Source organism: Xenopus laevis, chromosome 2S, assembly GCF_017654675.1.
Source record: "Xenopus laevis strain J_2021 chromosome 2S, Xenopus_laevis_v10.1, whole genome shotgun sequence".
Lineage (NCBI taxonomy): Eukaryota > Metazoa > Chordata > Amphibia > Anura > Pipidae > Xenopus > Xenopus laevis.
This window is the reverse complement of record NC_054374.1, coordinates 58,342,095-58,361,753: the sequence shown is the minus strand read 5'-3', so window position 1 is coordinate 58,361,753 and position 19,659 is coordinate 58,342,095. Positions and strand designations below refer to the sequence as shown.

The following is a 19,659-nucleotide window of genomic DNA, read 5'->3' as shown; positions in this document are numbered from 1 at the left end:
ACATAGTGATGACACCATCCAACCAGTCAGCACTTAGAAACACCTTCCTACCATGCAGAACATAGGGATGGCACCATCCCACCAGGCAGCACAAATAAGCACCCTCCTACCAGAAAGCACATAGGGATAACACCATTCCACCAGGTAGCTTATAGAAACACCATACACTAAGCAGCACATAGGGATGACTCCATCCCATCAGGCAGCACTTAAGGATGACCCCATCCCACCAGGCAGCACATAGGGATGACACCATACTACCAGGCAGCTCATAGGACCACCATCCTATCAGGCAGCACATAGGTATGACACCCTTCCATAAGGCAGATTATAGGAACACCATTCTACCAGGCAAAACATAAGGATGACACCATACTACCAGACAGCTCATAAGAACACCATCGCACCAGGCAGCGCATAGGGATAACACCATCCTACCAGGCAGCACATGTAGAAGACGCCATCCCACCAGAAGGTCATAGGAACACCATCCTACCAGGCAGCCCATAGGAATACCATCTTGTCAGGTGGTACAGAGGGATGACACCATCCCACCAGGCAGACCATAGGAATACCATCCCAGCAGGCAGCACATAGGAATGACACCATACCACAAGGCAGCTTATAGTAACACCATCACACTAGGCAGCTCATAGTAATACCAACACACTAGGCAGCTCATAGTAACACCATCCCATCAGGCAGCACACAGGGATGATACCATCCCACCAGATAGAACATAGAGATGACACCATCCCACCAAGCAGCTCCTAGAACACCATCCTACCAGGCAATACATAGGGATGACACCATCTTACCAGGCAGCACAAAGGGATTGCACCATCCCACCAGGCAGGACACAGGGACAACACCTTTCACCAGGCAGCTCCTAAATACACCACCCTACCAGGTAACACATAGGAATCCCACTAAGCAGTGCATAAGGACAACACCAGCCTAACAAAGCATAGAAACACCATTCTATCAGGCATCACATAGGGATGGCACCATCATACCAGGCATCACATAGAAGACATCATCCTGGGAGGCACGCACATGCCAACAATTTACTATTTTAGCACTCAGAAACTCAAAACAATCACTTGTACAGCACATTTATTGCACAGCTCTCTGCCCTCAGAGATTTCAGCATCATACACTATAACACAGAGCCTGTAGGAATCTTCTTTTTTTTAAATAATTTTCTATCCAGACTTCAGCACCCATGAGGAGCAAGGAGCAGGTGACATCACAAATGCCATATCTGGCAGTTTATTGAAAGCAATTCTAGAGTGTAATTACCAATCAGGTGGGATAGGTGTGTTTGGCCTAGGAGGAAGGTGAGGCTAGTTTGTTATCTGCCTGGAAGGTGACTGTAATTGCCTATTCCTCCTTATACCTTCATTTTGAACTTGATTTTTTTGTCTAGGACTGTAACCATGAAATGCTAATGAGCAGAAAGTCCAGGAAGTACAGGGTCGGACTGGGGGCCCACCGGGGCTACTGCCCCAGGGCCCCGCTCCGGCCCCCGCTGCCGCTCCGGCTTTGCTTCATTGGGCTAGCGCGCATGTGCGCGGTGCTGCATTTGTGCGCATGCGCGCATCGCTACCTTTGTGCGCATGCGCAGATCTTCTATTCTACCGCAACCCCCGACAAAGTGGGGTCATGCTGGCCAACTAAGTAGCGGATCTGGGCCGGCGGGGCCCACAAGAGCCCGGGGCACACCGGGTTTTTTCCCGGTGTCCCGTCGGCCCAGTCCGACACTGAGGAAGTATAGAGCTGGATTGAAAAAACACTACAAAAGTTTATTATTGTAAAGTGTGGCTGTCAAGTCAGAGACTATTGCTAAATTGCTAGATATATAATAGTAAACTTGCAATATTGACTACTGTTAAAATAAGGAAAACATATCTTCCCTATAGACTTTTAATAAGTTTTTGATAATAAAGGATGAGATATGTTTTTCTCTTTGAATTATGTCAAGCCCAAACAATTGTTGTGCTGGAACAGATACAAACTTTAAGGGGCAGATTTATCAAGGGTCAAAGTGAAAATTAGAGTTTTGGATTCAAATTCATTTCATGGGCAAAACTGTCAAATTCAACTAGGGAATTATTAAAATTCTATTTGGTTTTTTTAAAATTCGATTTTTAAAATTTATCAGACACTGGCCCTTTAGGAACTCAAATTTGACTATTCGCCACCTTAAACCTGCAGAATTGCTGTTTTAACTTATGGAGGATGTCCTGGGATCAATTTGGAGTTGTTTGCAGCCTTCTTGAAATTCAAGTTTTTTTAAAAAAAACAACAACTCAGATTCGAGTTTGCGGGTCGATCCTTTTCAGCCAAGTACCAAAAATTAGATTTCTTCCTTAAATAAATTGCAGTTGGTTGAATTTCGAGTTCATGGGAGTTTAAAATAACTCCCATGAACTCAAAATTCGACCCTTGATAAATCTCCCTCACTTGTGTGTCAAAGGGTATGAAAATGATCATTATATTTATTGCTGTGTCCAACAAGTTACAACATAGATGGTCAATACAGGTTTAGGGTGACTCACATAGAAATGAGGGAGACAACACAAACATTTTAAATGCTGCTACCTAACTGCTGCCACCTAAATGGGTAAAACATTCATCCAGAAGACACAGATGGTCTGTATCCCTGTTGTTTTCCCAAAAAACAATTAACATGCAACCACCATATTTGTGGAGGTTTTGAACTTTCTTCCTGTGTTAATTTGCAAACAACACTCCCTATATTATAAATATATAATATAATGATGGCATAATATAAAGGTATGTTTTTACCCCACACACTCCCTACAGCATATACAATTAAAATGCTTGCCAACACCAACATGATTATATGACCTAAAATTATTTTACCTGGAACAAAAAGAATCAAATATCCTTTGTAAAGTAATGTGCTATTATTATTATTATTTTGCAGATATTGCATTTTTGTCACCATATCATATTTCCTACCCCTTCATGTTGATGTGCCAATATCCTTTCTTCTCCAAACTTAAATACTGGAAGCTCCCTTTGTAGTAAGAAGGGTCTGAACCTCCGAGGATGATTTCCCCTCCTGGTTTCCGGTGAGAATCCCTGTTTGAAGAAGAATTAAAGGTTGTAAGTACTTGCCTAAATGATGAGAAGGAGAAATACCAATGAAATGTTGAAATGGTATAAAGGTGTGTACGGAGAATTACACTATGTTATTATACAGAAAAATGTGTTTAAAATTTGGTAAAATACACTTTCCTTTCAGTATTAAGATATGCAAATCTTTGCCAGAAATATAACAGGGACACAGAAGATTTTGGCAAAACATAGAAACCACAGATAAGTACATACAGTACACATAATACTGTTCAAAAAAATATATTATATAAAACAGCTCATACAGTATGTAAAACCCTGCTTTAACTAAATAAACCATTTTTATAGAGATATACTTTTTTAAGTACAAAGGGCTGTCCCCTTGGATCATAGGATTCACAGTGCACACAGACATCCAAGGGCACACATACATGTTAAGTCACATCAGCCAAATAATTGATTAATTTTGTTTTTTTTCTACACTTCCTTCTGCAACAGAAATGCATTGCTTCTAAAAAGCTGATCTTTGAGGGAGCACACAAACCATCACAAAATGGCTTAAGGTAAAACGTGTAAAAGAGCAATATTTTCATATATATTTACTATGTGCCAATAAAAATTTCTTCTGAAACCTGCACCCAGGCATCTAATGACTTTGTTTTTTGAGAGTGCCGATATTCCAACGTTGATATATATATATATATATATATATATATATATATATATATATATATATATATATATATATATATATATATATATATATATATATATATATATATATATTGTGACAGGGTGTTTGGGAAACACCACTGTCTTGGCGGAAAGTGAACTGAAAATAGTGCACCCAAAGGAGAATTGAGAATGAGAGAATGAGATGTATAATGAGGTGTACGTACCACGACAACTGCGCCAAAAGTCACGCAAATTTCGATACACAGCTCTCATTCTGAAGATTACAGAAGAGCCGGAATATGGGGTGAACTTGCCTGGGGTAGCAGCTAGGCTGGGGGGGGGGGGGGTATATGTAGGGTAGGGGGGGTATTGTTTTTTACTTTAGGGTTGAATTCTCCTTTAAGTTGCATGATATGGGTTGCAGAGGGATACCCAGCACAAATAGGGTTAATATTCCCTCTCATCCAAGTAATTAAGTGGCAGCTGAGAGAGGAGCTACCTAGGAAAGGTAAAAAGGCTGTTTTACCACACCTTAGAGGAACTACATGGACGATTTCAGCGTGATCCGATGCGCTGCGCAAAAATGCAGGCGTCTTGTCGGATGTGATGGAAATAAGTTAAGCAATAGCATGGTCAGATGGTGTCGCAGCATTGAGCTGACGCGACACGACTGTCAGATGCAGACGTTGTGTGCTGCGTCTGCATCCGACAGTTGTCTCGCGTTGGATCAACACTGTGACTTCATCCGAAATTTCCATATCTTACTTTATTTCTGTCGCATCCGATGTGACAGCAGCATGTAGTAGTGTAGTTCCTCCCTTAGAGCTCTCCTGATACCACCTACAGTGGAGGAAAGTGTGGTGCTGCTGGGAGAGACAGTGCCTGGCAGAAGGAATCTTGCTGCCAGCAAGAATGTGTAGAGGCTGGAGAGCCTAAATCCCTGGAGGGGAGAAGGGACTGGCAGAGGCTGGTGAACATGAGTTCCAGGAGGTTAAGCCAGCAGGGCTGAATGAGAAGCTGAGTGCTCTGAAGTTCCAGAGGGTGAGAGTTTCCCTTGATGGTGAAAGCCCAAAGGGGAGGAAACCCCTGAATGTTTTGCTTTGAAGTTGCTGAACTGTACCTTGAACATTTTCTGTTGCCTTTTGTTGGGAATGCCCAGTGCTTAATAAAACTGTGTTTTGTGCCCCTGTCTCTAAGCTCAAAATCCTTTGCTTACCTGCCTACCAAACAATAATTCCCCATTAATTACATGTGCAGGCTAGTGGCATGTAGCAATATACACTGTATAGAGAGTTTTTTTTGTGGAAAGTATTTGTATCTATGTTTTTTCACAAATGTTAACATGCGATATTCTTCTGCACCTCAAATTCATTAAATCAAACATACATGAATTTAATGACTAAATTCTTGGGACTGCCTTTGCACTCCATGCTGCAGATGCTTGTGTGCTCCAAGTCTAGGGTTATCACCTGTCCGGATTTGACCCACACAGCCCTGTTTCAGAAGGGCTGCCCGGATCTCCCCTGATTGACATGAAGATTAGCCAATCGCCGATCACCACTTCATAGCCCCGCCCAGATGACGTAGCACGCCCCGCATGCATTTTCCAAAAAAAAAGTTTTTGAGCATCAAATCGGAAAAAATTGTATGATTCAGATTTTTTCACAATTTTATTGAGTCTTTTCCTGCACCAGATTTTTTTGAGTTTATTGATAAATATGGAAAAAATGTGGAAAGGAGTTTGGTCGAAGTGGTTTTAAGAAAACAAAGAAATTTTCGGATTTCAGTAAATAACCCCCAAGTGTCTCGAACATGCCAATACCAGATATGTTTAGTTTTATGAAGATTTCAAAGCTCTACAGAAGAATATGGTTACTTTAAATTCCAAAGCCAAAAAACAGTAGGTTTACCCCCAGGAAACCATATATTTTTCAGAAGTGCATGTTCTGTTGAATCCAAAATAGGTAACCATGTCTTTTTACTTCTAATCACCAAACTCAAAACCTTTCTGAACTTATCAGTTTCTAAAAAAATTTATGAAAATTCAGAAAAATCACCTCAAAACGTTCACTTTGCAAGTTCGTATCTCCCACACAGCATTAGCTACTGGGGAAAAAACGTCCTAAATATGAATTCTAGGGGTCCACTGAACAGTTTGATGCCCATTGTGCATAGGATTACCTAGGGTTTAGAAACCCCAAAATAAAGGTAGCACAGTTAGCATTCTCCTGGAAGTCACTTCAGCTTATAAATAAGTAACACATTTACTACACTGAACTATGCTCTAACATTGCTTATGGGTCCCCTAATCATAGTGTATAACCCTGACCTAGACCACCACCCACTGGGCCCCATAGGTCTGAGGCAGAGGCACCCCCATAACTAAAGCTTACTCCTGTAACTCTGCTTCACATGGCTCTGTCTCCAGAATTGACTTAGCTCTAGCTTCTATTTAGATGGTCTGTGTACAACAACAACTTGGTTCACTTATGGATGGGTGGCCCAAACCAATTTTCACTAAGCAGAGACATGAGAAATGATTGATTCATGGATGATTCATGCAGGAAAGACATTCACTCTATGTTGTATCTGGGGGACAGCCACCAATAATTACCTGAATCACTGCAGTTGATTGACATAACTAGCAAAGCTCAGGTTTACCTGTCGGTTTTCACCTAAAAGCAATTCAGATTCCTCTTCAATATCTCCAATGTGTTGAACCATTTGAATATCTTGTGAAACAAGTCTACCCAAACGTAACTAAATATCTTAGTATAGAACTTTTAATATAATAATGCACAAAATATCCATCTGGTTCAAGCTTCCCCTAAAAGGGGACCTTTCACTCAGGCATAAAAAGCTGTATAATAAAAGTATTTTTTATTAATTTAATTATTTTTTGAATAAAATATTCACACCAATTATATAATCACCTGAGACTAAAAATCTCAGCTGCCAATCACATATTGCTTGCCCTTCCTCTATGACTTAAGCATAAATGAGGTGCAGGCAATTACTTTTGCTTTACATTCTGCACTTCACAGATGTCACTGCACTCCTAGCATTCCCCCTGCTTCCTTACCATCTAATTGTAGTCAGAGCATGGGCATCAGATGCCCTATTCTGGTGCACAAACAAGATTTTGTCATGATGATGCGCAGCTCGTTCTAATAACAGTGTCTACAAAATAGCACATGCCTGCTTGATGGGATTGTACATTTCAATACTAAAAAAACAATACTGGGTAACTTGTGGTTATCCAGAGTGGGCCTTTATCAAAACAAAATCTAAGCCAAGCAAAAAGACCAAACCAAGTAATAGAGGGGTAGAGCTTAGCAGGCAAAGCAACATAGTCATCCCATATGTGGCTGGAACGCTGGGAAAAACTTAGGAGAGTTTTCAAAAAATATCACATTCCTGTGTATTTAAAACACAGCAACATCCTATGACAGAAGATGGTGCACCCTAAAGACCAAACACCAAAGCACATGAAGAGCAATGTAATCTATACTGTCCCGTGTAGTGAGGGGTGCTCCAATATATACATTGGAGAGATAAAGCAACCGCTCTGTAAGAGAATGGCCCAACATAGTAGAGCTAACTCCTCAGGACTGGACTCAGCAGTCTATTTGCATCTCAAGGAAAAGGGCCATTCCTTTGAGGAAAACAATGTGCACAATTTGGATGGAGAGGACAGATGGTTTGAAAGAGGCGTGAAGATAGATAGTATAAGCAAAGTTTATTTTGCTTGACTAAAATCATAAAATAGGATTGGAAATTATTTCTTAGGGTGAGCGTTCCCCTTTAACCTATTGGCAGGACCAGACTGGCAATCTGTGGATGCTGGAAAATGCCAGAGGGGCTGCTGAAAGTTACCATAGACAGTAACTATTTATTGGGCTGGTGGGGGGCTATTTGACCATCTGTGTACATAAAATGCCAGTCCTATTTTGATTCTCAGTCCAGACCTGCCTATTGAAGATCAATATGGTGGTACTCTTGCTTAAACTGTTATATTATTTCATAATGCACTGATCTACAGGTTGGACTCTAAGATAACACCTTTCCTATGAGCGAATAAACAACCACAAATTCATCTCTCAGTCCTATATACCCCAAATGACACAGGATGTGTGGCCATGCCACATTTTTTCTCATTGCCTCATGCTAGGATGACATTATTCCTTCCCACAAAGCCACTTCTATAACATTAAGGCACTGATAATAATTCTGCAGCAATACAATCTCAAATTCTATTGTTTATTGTCCAGCTTTTATACAGGGAAAGCCATTGCCCTTAAATGGAAACTTCTAGCACCTCCCTCCCTATGCCTCGAGAAGAAACTCATAAATGATGCCCTTCCCATATATAAATTTACTTATAGTGGAGACATGCAAATCACTCCTTTATGTTCCTCTGGACGACTATGCACCCAGAACTGCTGGTTTTATAGCACAGATACAGCCTAATAGCTGCCTGCAAGTTTGGATATATCATACCTCCCAACTGTCCTGTTTTGAGAAGGACAGTCCTGCATTTGACAGCTCAACCTGCAGTCCTTCTTTTGTACTGGAAAGTACTGATTTCTCTGCACTGAACAGCCAAAAAAGATACAATGTTTCTAAATTAATTGGCTCTTGGCAGAGAGCCCAGAATAGATACTTAAGATACATTTGTAACAGTTTTGCCCCTTGGAAAAAGTTAGACTCACAGCTAAAAGGGCAATTTACCTTCATTAGTAAAACTGTAATAAAACATTAAAACTACAGGAAATGTGTTCAAACTTTCCTAACCTGGCAAATTTTGTAAAATGGGCATGGTAATTAGGGGGTGTGACTGCAAAAAGGGGCATGGCTAAAAACATATTCGCCGAGCTCTGAGTCCAAATTTTTTTGCCCCTCTTTCCATTTCCAGAATGTTGGTAGGTATTAACCCTTTAAGTGCCAGCAGAATTTCACATTTTGGTTACGCGAAATGCCAGCCGTTTTTGAAACATTTTGTGCTCTCTCACTTTAGGGGCATTTTCTGAGGGGAAACCTATAGTTTACCTAGGAAAACTATACATTTTTTTTTTCGGTAGAAACTGAGCTTTCTAAATCTGCCTGAGTTTTCATGTATTTCCACCTGTGCAAAAAAATTTATAGTGCTAAATACCAAAAAAAAATGAAAAATTACCATTTTTCATCGTATATCAATTTATACCAGAAAAATATTTCATTTTACGGATGAAAATCCAACTGATTTGGAAAGCCTTATGTCTCTCGAACGTGCCAATACCAGATATGTATAGTTTTAGGGAGATTAAGGACTTCTGTACCTCAAAAACTCCCGGCAGTATATTACCGAATTTTGAAAGCACTAAGGCAGAAAACGGCATGCTTTCGATTCCAAGGCAAAAAATCCTGAAACCGTAGGTTTACCCCAGAAAAACATACATTTTTGAAAAGTACACATTCTGCCAATTACAAAATGGGTAACTATGTCTCTCTACTCCCAACTACCAAACATAAAAGCTTGTCTGAACATAGCGGTTTTTCAAAAAAAAATTCAAAATTCTGAAAAATCATTTCAAAGGTTTTATTTTGCTGCTCCGCATATCCCAAACTATATTAGGTACCAAGAACCTGAAATATGATTGCCAGGGGTCCACTGAACAGTTTGATACCCATTATGCATAGGTTTACCAAAGTATCTGGCATTTAGAGACACCAATATGAAGTTAGCACATCCGAATTGATCAGGACTTTACTTCAGCTACTGAGAAATCAACACATTGACTGCATTTTTTGTGGGGTAAAAACACAGAAATATATGTTTACCCCCCAAACCCATACATTTTTGGAAAGTACACATTCTACAGAATCTAAAATGGGTACCCATGCCTTTCTGCTCCAAACTACTGAGTCGCAAGGCTTTCCCAAAATTGTCGGTTTTGGTGAAATATGTGAAAATTGCCTCAAACCTTCAACTTCCCAGCACCATATCACCCATGTATCATTACGTACTAAGAAAAAGCACCCTAAATATGATTGCCAGGATTCCTCTGAACATTTTGGTGGCCATTGTTCATAAGTTTACCAAAGTATCTGGCATTTAGAGGCCCCAAAATGAAGTTAGCGCATACAAACAGTCCCGTGGGTAACTTCAGCTAATGAAAGATCAACACACAGGAGAAAGCTCTCTGTTTAGTGCTGAATTAAGCATTGAAATTCCTGTTTGAGACAGGATTTTTTGTTATCACTTGGTGTGTGAATGTGTTGTCCACTTGGTGGGTGAAATTTGGGAAGTTTTGAGTTGATTTTCTTTACTAAAAATCGATTTTTCTTTTGACCCTGAAGGTGAGTGATTCCTAGCCCAGTTCCTTTCACTTGCTCTGGGCTACAAACTCACTGTTAGATCCCCTACCCCTCCCCCGCACCTGGGTGTCAGTTTCATTTGCATTTTTCTCTTGTTTCAGCACAAATTGTTTAATTTTTGTACAGATTGAGTGGATATTTTGATTTTGCACTCAGTTCTGTGAGGAGAGAAAGCTAAAGGGAGAAGGATTTAATATAAGTATAAATATAAAATCTTTTCCAGCAGCAGCAGTGCAGCTCCCAGGCACCTGCTCACATTAACCCTCTCCCTGCCACAGCTTCTCAACTTAAAACTTACTTTTTTGTTAATCAATAGTATAAAGCTTTCTTTTTGTGTGGTGTTGTGTAAAATAATGGGAGGGAATAAAAAGGAAAGTTATAAAAAAACATCTGTTGGTTCTAAAGCAAAAGGACCTGAAAAACCCAGCTGTAGCTCTGCAAGGAAACACCAGTCAGAGCCCATGTCAAAAAGCCCCATTGCCTCTACTTCTGCTGCTGCAGCCAATGTGACCCCTGCTAAAACATTTGCACACGCGGTAGCTACTGGCAGCAACCCAAGCCAAGTCACTGCTGGGGTAGAGAAGCTTACAAGGAAGCATGGGGTCAGATGCCTAATGTCAAGCACTCATGGCATAGAGGCTTATATAAAGGCTGCAGCTGAAGTGGTGGGCCACTCTGCAGTAGTGGCAGCAAGTAAAATGTATGGGAAAGCCATAATCTTTGCCCGTACTCTAACTGCAGTGCATACTCTGGTACAGAGGGGTATCACAGTGGGAGGGAGTTATGTCCCTGTAGAACCCCTAGAAGGATTGGGCACAAGGGTGGTTTTATCTAATGTGCCCCCCTTCCTGCAAGACCACTTATTGTACCCCCACCTGCAAGCCCTTGGGGAGTTAAAATCAAATATGTCTAGAATTCCCCTGGGATGTAAGGAGAGCAGACTGAGGCACGTCCTTTCCTTTAAAAGGCAGGTGCAACTACTTTTACCTCGGGGGCAAGACACTATTGAGGGGTCTTTCGGGGTTCCATTTGAAGGGGTGCTGTATAAAATTTTTTACAGCACAGAGGAAGTGAGGTGCTTCCTTTGCAAGAACCTGGGGCACACTCGCCAGAGTTGCCCCAAAGGGCAAATTAAGACCACAGCCCCTGTTCCTGCTCCCAGTGCCTCAAATAAAACATCTTATTCCTGCTGGGACTATTTCAGCAGGGTCCTCAAAGGGGATATCTCCTTCACTAAAGAACCTCAAGGTGGCTGTTACACAACCCACCTCTACAACATCCAAACCTCCTCCTTCTTCACTTAAGACATCTAAGGCTGCAGCATGTCTTACAATTGCGGCAAAAGAGAAGGGGGGAAAACATGTCAAAGCTTCCCCCAGGGTCACAGTTGTTCCTACCACAAAAAAGTGTACCCCTGTTATGGGCACCCCTGAAGGTGTGGGGGTACCCATGATTGCAACACCTGTTGGGGTTGGGGCAGATAGTGGCCTTTCCTCTTCAGATGCCAAGAAAAAGAGGAAATTTAAATCAAACTGGCTGGTACCTGAGGAATGGGCATCAGTGGTTAATGATGGGGCACCCCCATCCAAGGGTAAAAAGGGTAGCAAAACTTCTGCTCCTCATGTGGTGACATTGTCTGGCCCAACTGTTGGTCACGATCAACCGGTGTCAGACCATGCACTCTTGCCTCCAGACCAGGTGGGGAATAATGAGGTTAATGGTCTGCATGGCCGTGAACATGGCAGTGTTGGTTTCCCCACAGAGTCAGGGGTGCAGTATCTGCCTCAAAATCATTTGGAAGATCTTCCCTTGGAGTGTAAAGAGACACCTAATGAGACTCCTGCAGAGTGGGCAGTCAGTGTTCCTGAGGTGCTGAGATTTGGCAACTGCAACCAGCCTCAGTTTTTAGTGCCTCAGGGTATTTCACTCCAGGAGGGGGAGAATATTGGGCTAACCCCCATACAGGACCCTACAGATAAAACTGCTGGGAAGGATGGTGAGGGTGGAGTTGTAAATACGGTGGAGGGTAGCCAGACAACCTCTACTGTTCATGCTAAAATCTCTCCTCCCTTGTCTTCAACTGACCCAAATGATATTGCCATCCAGAAAGCACAGGAGGTAGTAGAGAGGGCAGAGGCTAACCATCGAGCCTCCAAAGCTCTACCTGTTGCTGGGGAGCTAATTAGTTCTGTTGCTCCTGTGTCAAACACTTCCAAATGTGTTTCAAGTGAAGTTGAGGGAACACCTGAGCCATTGCAGGGTCTCCAGAAAAGTGATTCTGATACTTTTCCTGTAACAACTTGTGGAGAGATTCTCAAAGCTCTAGTGGAGAGGGGAGATTATCAATCCCTTAGCCAGGAAGAGCTCATGGATGAGGGGAACATCGAAGAGGAGGTTGACATAGGAGTGGCAAATCCTTCTACCCCAATCATCCCTGCTGAGGAACTCAAAAAGTTTCTTGAGAGCACCCTTGGTGTTAAATTAGAGAAGAAGATGCACATGGCTCTGGAGAAGTGGCATGATTTGCCTTTAGTTATCAATTCTGTGAGACAATACATTAAGGTCATAAAAGAGGCCAAGAACTATGGAACAGCGGAATATCTCCGTATAATGAAGTTTCACAAAAAATGTTTGTCTCATCAGACCTTGATGAAGGTTAAAGCACTTCCTAAGACTCAGTAATGGCCTTGAGTATAAGCACACTTAATACTAATGGCTGTCGGAATCCTTTCCGAATGTTTCAGGTACTCTCCTTTCTTCGTCAAGGAGGGTACTCTGTGAGTTTCCTCCAAGAGACCCACACCACTCCAGAGCTTGAAGCAAGCTGGAATCTGGAGTGGAAGGGAAGGGTCTTTTTTAATCACCTCACTTGGACATCATGCGGGGTGGTGACCCTTTTCTCAGATTCCTTCCAGCCAGAGGTCCTGAATGCTACCTCTGTCATCCCTGGCCGTCTATTGCATCTTCGGGTCCGGGAGTCAGGTAGAACATATAATCTAATGAATGTGTATGCTCCTACTACCGGACCAGAGAGGGCACGGTTCTTTGAAAGTTTGTCAGCCTACATGGAGACAATTGACTCTGATGAAGCCTTGATTATAGGGGGTGATTTTAATTACACCCTTGATGCTCGAGATCGCAATGTACCCAAGAAAAGAGACTCGTCTGAGTCCGTTTTGCGAGAACTAATTGCTCATTTCTCCTTGGTTGATGTCTGGAGAGAACAGAACCCAGAGACGGTTGCTTTTACCTATGTCAGGGTGAGAGATGGTCATGTTTCTCAATCCCGGATTGATAGGATATATATATCGAGCCATCTCATGTCACGAGCCCAGTCGAGCACCATTAGATTGGCACCATTCTCAGACCACAATTGTGTATCCCTGAGAATGTCAATCGCACCATCTCTGCCAAAAGCTGCTTACTGGCACTTTAACAACAGTTTATTAGAAGATGAGGGTTTTGCAAAGTCAGTCCGGGATACATGGAGAGGCTGGAGGGCCTTTCAGGATGAATTTGCCACATTGAACCAGTGGTGGGATGTAGGCAAGGTTCACCTAAAGCTCTTGTGTCAAGAGTATACCAAAAGTGTGAGCGGGCAGTGCAATGCAGAGATTGAGGCACTGAATGGGGAGGTGCTTGATCTTGAGCAAAGGCTATCAGGCTCTGAAGACCAAGCCCTTCAGTGTGAATATCTAGAAAGGAAAGAAGCGCTGCGTAACATGGAACAACGACAGGCTCGTGGTGCCTTTGCTGCGAAGCCGGATGCAGTTACTTTGTGATATGGATCGTGGTTCCCGATTCTTCTATGCTCTGGAGAGGAAGAAGGGGAACCGAAAACAAATCACATGCCTTTTTGCGGAGGATGGAACCCCCCTTGAGGATCCGGAGGCTATCCGGGACAGAGCCCGGTCCTTCTATCAAAACCTTTTTTCTCCAGATCCCATCTCTCCAGATGCCTGTGAGGAGCTATGGGATGGGCTTCCAGTGGTCAGTGAGAGGAGAAAAGAGAGGTTGGAAACACCAATCACTCTAGATGAACTCTCTCAAGCACTCCGTTTAATGCCCCACAATAAATCTCCTGGGCTTGACGGACTGACCATAGAGTTCTTCCAGTTCTTTTGGGATACTCTGGGCCCTGATTTCCATAGGGTCCTAACTGAGGCCTTCAAGAAAGGTGAGTTGCCACTTTCGTGTCGTCGAGCAGTGTTATCACTACTTCCTAAGAAGGGGGATCTCCGTCTTATTAAGAACTGGAGACCAGTCTCACTGCTTAGCACAGACTATAAGATCGTGGCCAAAGCTATCTCACTTAGGCTCAAATCTGTGCTGGCAGAGGTGATTCATCCTGACCAGTCCTATACAGTCCCCGGTCGGACAATTTTTGATAATGTCTTTTTAATCCGAGACTTACTACATTTTGCGAGAAGGACTGGTCTATCTCTTGCTTTTCTCTCTCTGGATCAAGAGAAGGCATTTGACAGGGTGGATCACCAATATCTTATAGGCACTCTGCAAGCCTATAGCTTTGGCCCACAGTTTGTGGGCTACCTGAAAACAATGTATGCCTCTGCAGAGTGTTTAGTTAAAATCAACTGGTCTCTGACTGCACCTCTGGCCTTTGGACGAGGAGTTCGGCAAGGATGCCCCTTGTCGGGACAACTGTACTCGCTGGCCATTGAGCCCTTCCTGTGTCTCTTAAGGAAAAGGCTCACGGGACTGGTGCTCAAAGAACCTGACATGAGGGTGGTTCTCTCAGCCTACGCTGATGATGTAATTCTTGTGGCCCAGGACCTAGTTGATCTTGAGCGGGCACAAGAGTGTCAAGAAGTCTACGCTGCTGCCTCATCTGCCCGGATCAACTGGTCCAAGAGCTCAGGCCTTCTGGAGGGTTCTCTAAAGGTAGATTTCCTGCCTCCTGCTTTTCGTGACATCTCGTGGGAGAGTAAAATCATTAAATATTTAGGCGTCTACCTATCAGCTGAGGAGTATCCTGTCTCACAGAATTTCATTGAACTTGAGGAGTGTGTTCTAACGCGCCTTGGAAAGTGGAAGGGTTTTGCTAAAGTACTTTCTATGAGGGGGAGAGCTTTGGTGATTAATCAGCTGGTGGCCTCTCAGATCTGGTACCGGCTGATATGTCTTAGCCCAACCCAAGAATTCATTGCTAAGATCCAGAGAAGGTTACTGGACTTTCTCTGGATAGGAAAGCATTGGGTTTCTGCAGGTGTCTCAAGCCTCCCGTTGAAAGAGGGAGGGCAGGGAGTCGTGTGTATACGTTCTCAAGTGCACACCTTCCGTCTCCAGCAAATACAGAGATACTTGCATGCAGATCCTTCTCCACAGTGGTGTACTCTAGCATCGAGTTTTTATCGCCAGGTACGAAATATGGGATATGACCGGCAATTGTTTATAATTGAACCTGAGGGTTTCCTAAGAAACCTTTCAACCCTGCCGGCTTACTACCAAGACACGCTAAAAACCTGGAGCATGGTATCCGTGTTAAGGCAAGGAGTCATTGAAGGGGAAGACATTCTAAATGAGCCCCTACTTTACAATCCATCTTTTAAGACTAGGATGTTAGAATCCATCAGCATCCGACGTCGCCTTTGCCAGGCTCGGTTAACCAGAGTTGGAGATCTCCTGGATTTTGAGAAATCAGATTGGGTGGACTCTCAAGCAGTTATGCAACGCATGGGATTCCTCACCACTAGGGTTCCACACCGTCTTCTCAAGGAAATCAAGGACACAATCTCTTCTGATTCTCACACCTTCATTGATGGGGTTTTACATGCTGGAGAGCCACGTCCACCTTGGAACTCCTCACCTCCAGACATAATAATAGCACCTAAAACCCGTCAATCCCCCCAAGCACCTCCTTCCCCCAACTTGAGCCAGTTGGAGAATTTTCCATTGACACGCTTTCATGATATAACAAGAAAGCTGTTGTACTCTCTAATGCTTCACACTGTACACTTCCTTGCCCTCATCTCCCGATATGATACCATCTGGAGACGTGTGCTTAATGAGGGTGAAGGACCTCAGTGGCAAGCTCTTTATTCCAGTTTGGTGCCTAGACCAACTGGAGACTTGAGTTGGAAAGTGCTGCATGGTGCATTGAGCACGGGAGAGTATTTAGCTCGTTTTACAGACTCCCCAGCTGCTTGTCCATTCTGTGGCAAAGGAGAGTCTGTGTTTCATGCTTATTTTACGTGTGCCAGACTGCAACCTCTATTGGCTCTTTTGAGGAAGCTTTACCTGCAGTTCTGGTTACACTTTTCCCCTCATGTTTATATTTTTGGACGCCCAGTATCCCGGGACAATAAAGAGAAAGACCTTCTCTCCAACTTGCTCCTGGCTTTAGCTAAATTAGTCATCCATAAATCTAGAAAGCAATGTTTGGAAGGTGGGAATCCTCTGCCAGCAGAGGTCTTGTTCCGAGTGCTGGTGCGTTCCCGCATCCGAGCAGAGTACACCCAAGCAGTGTTTACTGGTCGGTTGAAAGAATTTGCTGACCAGTGGGCAATAGATGGGGTACTTTGCTCAGTATCCCCAGACCTGGTTTCTGTTCAGACAATTCTCACACTCCATATTTAAGTGCACTTTAATTTAAGTGACAGTTGTATTTTAATCAGTTAATTATCTCCTTTGAGATGTGATTAACTTTGGTGAGCAATCACTCACCTGCAATTTGAATAATATATCAGCTAATGAAAAATCAACACATTGACTGCATTTTTGTGGGGTAAAAACACAGAAATATATGTTTACCCCCCAAACCCATACATTTTTGGAAAGTACACATTCTACAGAATCTAAAATGGGTACCCATGCCTTATTGCTCCAAACTACTGAGTCGCAAGGCTTTCCCAAATTTGTCGGTTTTGGTGAAATATCTGAAAATTGCTTCAAAGCTTCAACTTCCCAGCACCATATCACCCATGTGTCATTACGTACTAAGAAAAAGCACCCTAAATATGATTGCCAGGGTTCCTCTGAACATTTTGGTGGCCATTGTTCATAAGTTTACCAAAGTATCTGGCATTTAGAGGCCCCAAAATGAAGTTAGCGCATACAAACAGTCCCGTGGGTAACTTCAGCTAATGAAAAATCAACACATTGACTGCATTTTTGTGGGGTAAAACACAGAAATATATGTTTACCCCCCAAAACCCATATATTTTTGGAAAGTACACATTCTACAGAATCTAAAATGGGTACCCATGCCTTTCTGCTCCAAACTACTGAGTCGCAAGGCTTTCCCACAATTGTCGGTTTTGGTGAGATATCTGAAAATTGCCTCAAAGCTTCAACTTCCCAGCACCATATCACCCATGTGTCATTACGTACTAAGAAAAAGCACCCTAAATATGATTGCCAGGGTTCCTCCGAACAGTTTGGTGGCCATTGTTCATAGGTTTACCAAAGTATCTGGCATTTAGAGGCCCCAAAATGAAGTTAGCGCATACAAACAGTCCCGTGGGTAACTTCAGCTAATGAAAAATCAACACATTGACTGCATTTTTGTGGGGTAAAAACACAGAAATATATGTTTACCCCCCAAACCCATTCATTTTTGGAAAGTACACATTCTACAGAATCTAAAATGGGTACCCATGCCTTATTGCTCCAAACTACTGAGTCGCAAGGCTTTCCCCAAAGTTGTCGGTTTTGGTGAAATATCTGGAAATTGCCTCAAAGCTTCAACTTTCCAGCATCGTATTGTCCATGTATCATTACCAGCATAAAGCATCCTAAATATAAACATATGGGTCTACTAAACAGTTTGATACCCAATGTGCATAGATATACCAAACTATGTGGCGCACAGAGACCCCCAAATGACAATATGTATAGACATTTTCACGGCTGACGCGCTGGCTGCTGCAATATAACCACCCGGTGTGTGTATTATGCGACATTAGCCCACCTAACAGTACAGAGACCCCAGAAAACCATATATTTTCAGAAAGTACACATTCTGACGAATCCAATATGGGTAAATAAGTGTTTCTACTGCAAACTGCCAAACTGCAAAGCAATGCTGAACATAACGGTTTTTATCAAATTTCAGCTAATGAAAAATCAACACATTGACTGCATTTTTGTGGGGTAAAAACACAGAAATATATGTTTACCCCCAAAACCCATATATTTTTGGAAAGTACACATTCTACCGAATCTAAAATGGGTACCCATGCCTTTCTGCTCCAAACTACTGAGTCGCAAGGCTTTCCCACAATTGTCGGTTTTGGTGAAATATGTGAAAATTGCCTCAACTTCAACTTCTCAGCACCATATCACCCATGTATCGTTACGCATCAAGAAAAAGCACCCTAAATATGATTGCCAGGGTTCCTCCAAAACAGTTTGGGTGGCCATTGTTCATCAGGTTTACCAAAGTCATCTGGCATTTAGAGGCCCCAAAAATGAAGTTAGCGGCATACAAACAGGTCCGTGGGTAAACTTCAGCTAATGAAAAATCAACACATTGCACTGCAATATTTGTGGGGCTAAAAACACAGAAATATAAATGTTTACGCCCCAAACCCATATATTTTTGGGAAAGTACACATTCTACCGAATCTAAAAATGGGTAACCATGCCTTTTCTGCTTCCAACTAACTGAGCGCAAGGCTTTCCCACAATTTGTCGGTTTTGGTGAAATATCTGAAAATTGCCTCAAAGCTTCACTTCTCAGCACCATATCACCCATGTAATCGTTAACGCACCAATTGATAAAAAGCACCCTAAATATGATTGCCAGGCGTTCCTCCAAACAGTTTGGTGGCCATTGTTCATAGGTTTATACCAAAGGATCTGGCATTTAGAGGCCCCATAATATTGCGATACAACAGTCCCGTTGGGTAACTTCAAGCTAAATGAAATCAACACACTTGACTGCATTTTTGTGGGGTAAAACACAGAAATATATGTTGACTCCAAAACCATATATTTTGGAAAGTACACATTACTACCGAATCTAAAAATGGGTCCCCGATGCCTTTCTGCTCCAAACTGCCAAACTGCAAAGCAATGCTGAACATAACGGTTTTTTATCAAATTTCTGAAAATCGTCAGAAAGCTTGAATTTTACCCCATTAATGCCCCACATTTCGTAACGTATGAGCATAAAACATCCTAAATATGAATGCAGGGGTCTACTGAACACTTTGATGCTCAATATGCATAGATATACCAAACTATGTGGCGCACAGAGACCCCAATGACAATAGTGTATATACATTTTCACAGCTGACGCGCTGGCTGCTGCAATATAAGCACCTGGTGTGTGTATTATGCGACATTAGACCCCCCTAACAGTACAGAGACCCAGAAAACCATATATTTCAGAAAGTATACATTCAGACGAATCCAATATGGTAAATATGTGTTTCTACTGCAAACTGCCAAACTGCAAAGCAATGCTGAACATAACGTTTTTTATCAAATTTCTGAAAATCGTCAGAAAAGCTTGAATTTTACCCATTATATGCCCCACATTTCGTAACGTATCAGCAT

The 19,659-nt window shown here is 42.4% G+C and overlaps 1 protein-coding gene across 1 annotated transcript in view; it reads right to left on the bottom strand.

Annotated features, from left to right (window-relative positions):
* Nucleotides 1–19,659, bottom strand: part of ren.S (renin S homeolog) — a 116,909-nt gene that overhangs the window by 46,057 nt on the left and 51,193 nt on the right. Inside the window, exon 6 of the mRNA XM_041583838.1 lies at nt 2,989–3,111. Within this exon, the coding sequence (XP_041439772.1) occupies nt 2,989–3,111 (123 nt within the window). The remainder of the gene's footprint in view (nt 1–2,988; nt 3,112–19,659) is intronic.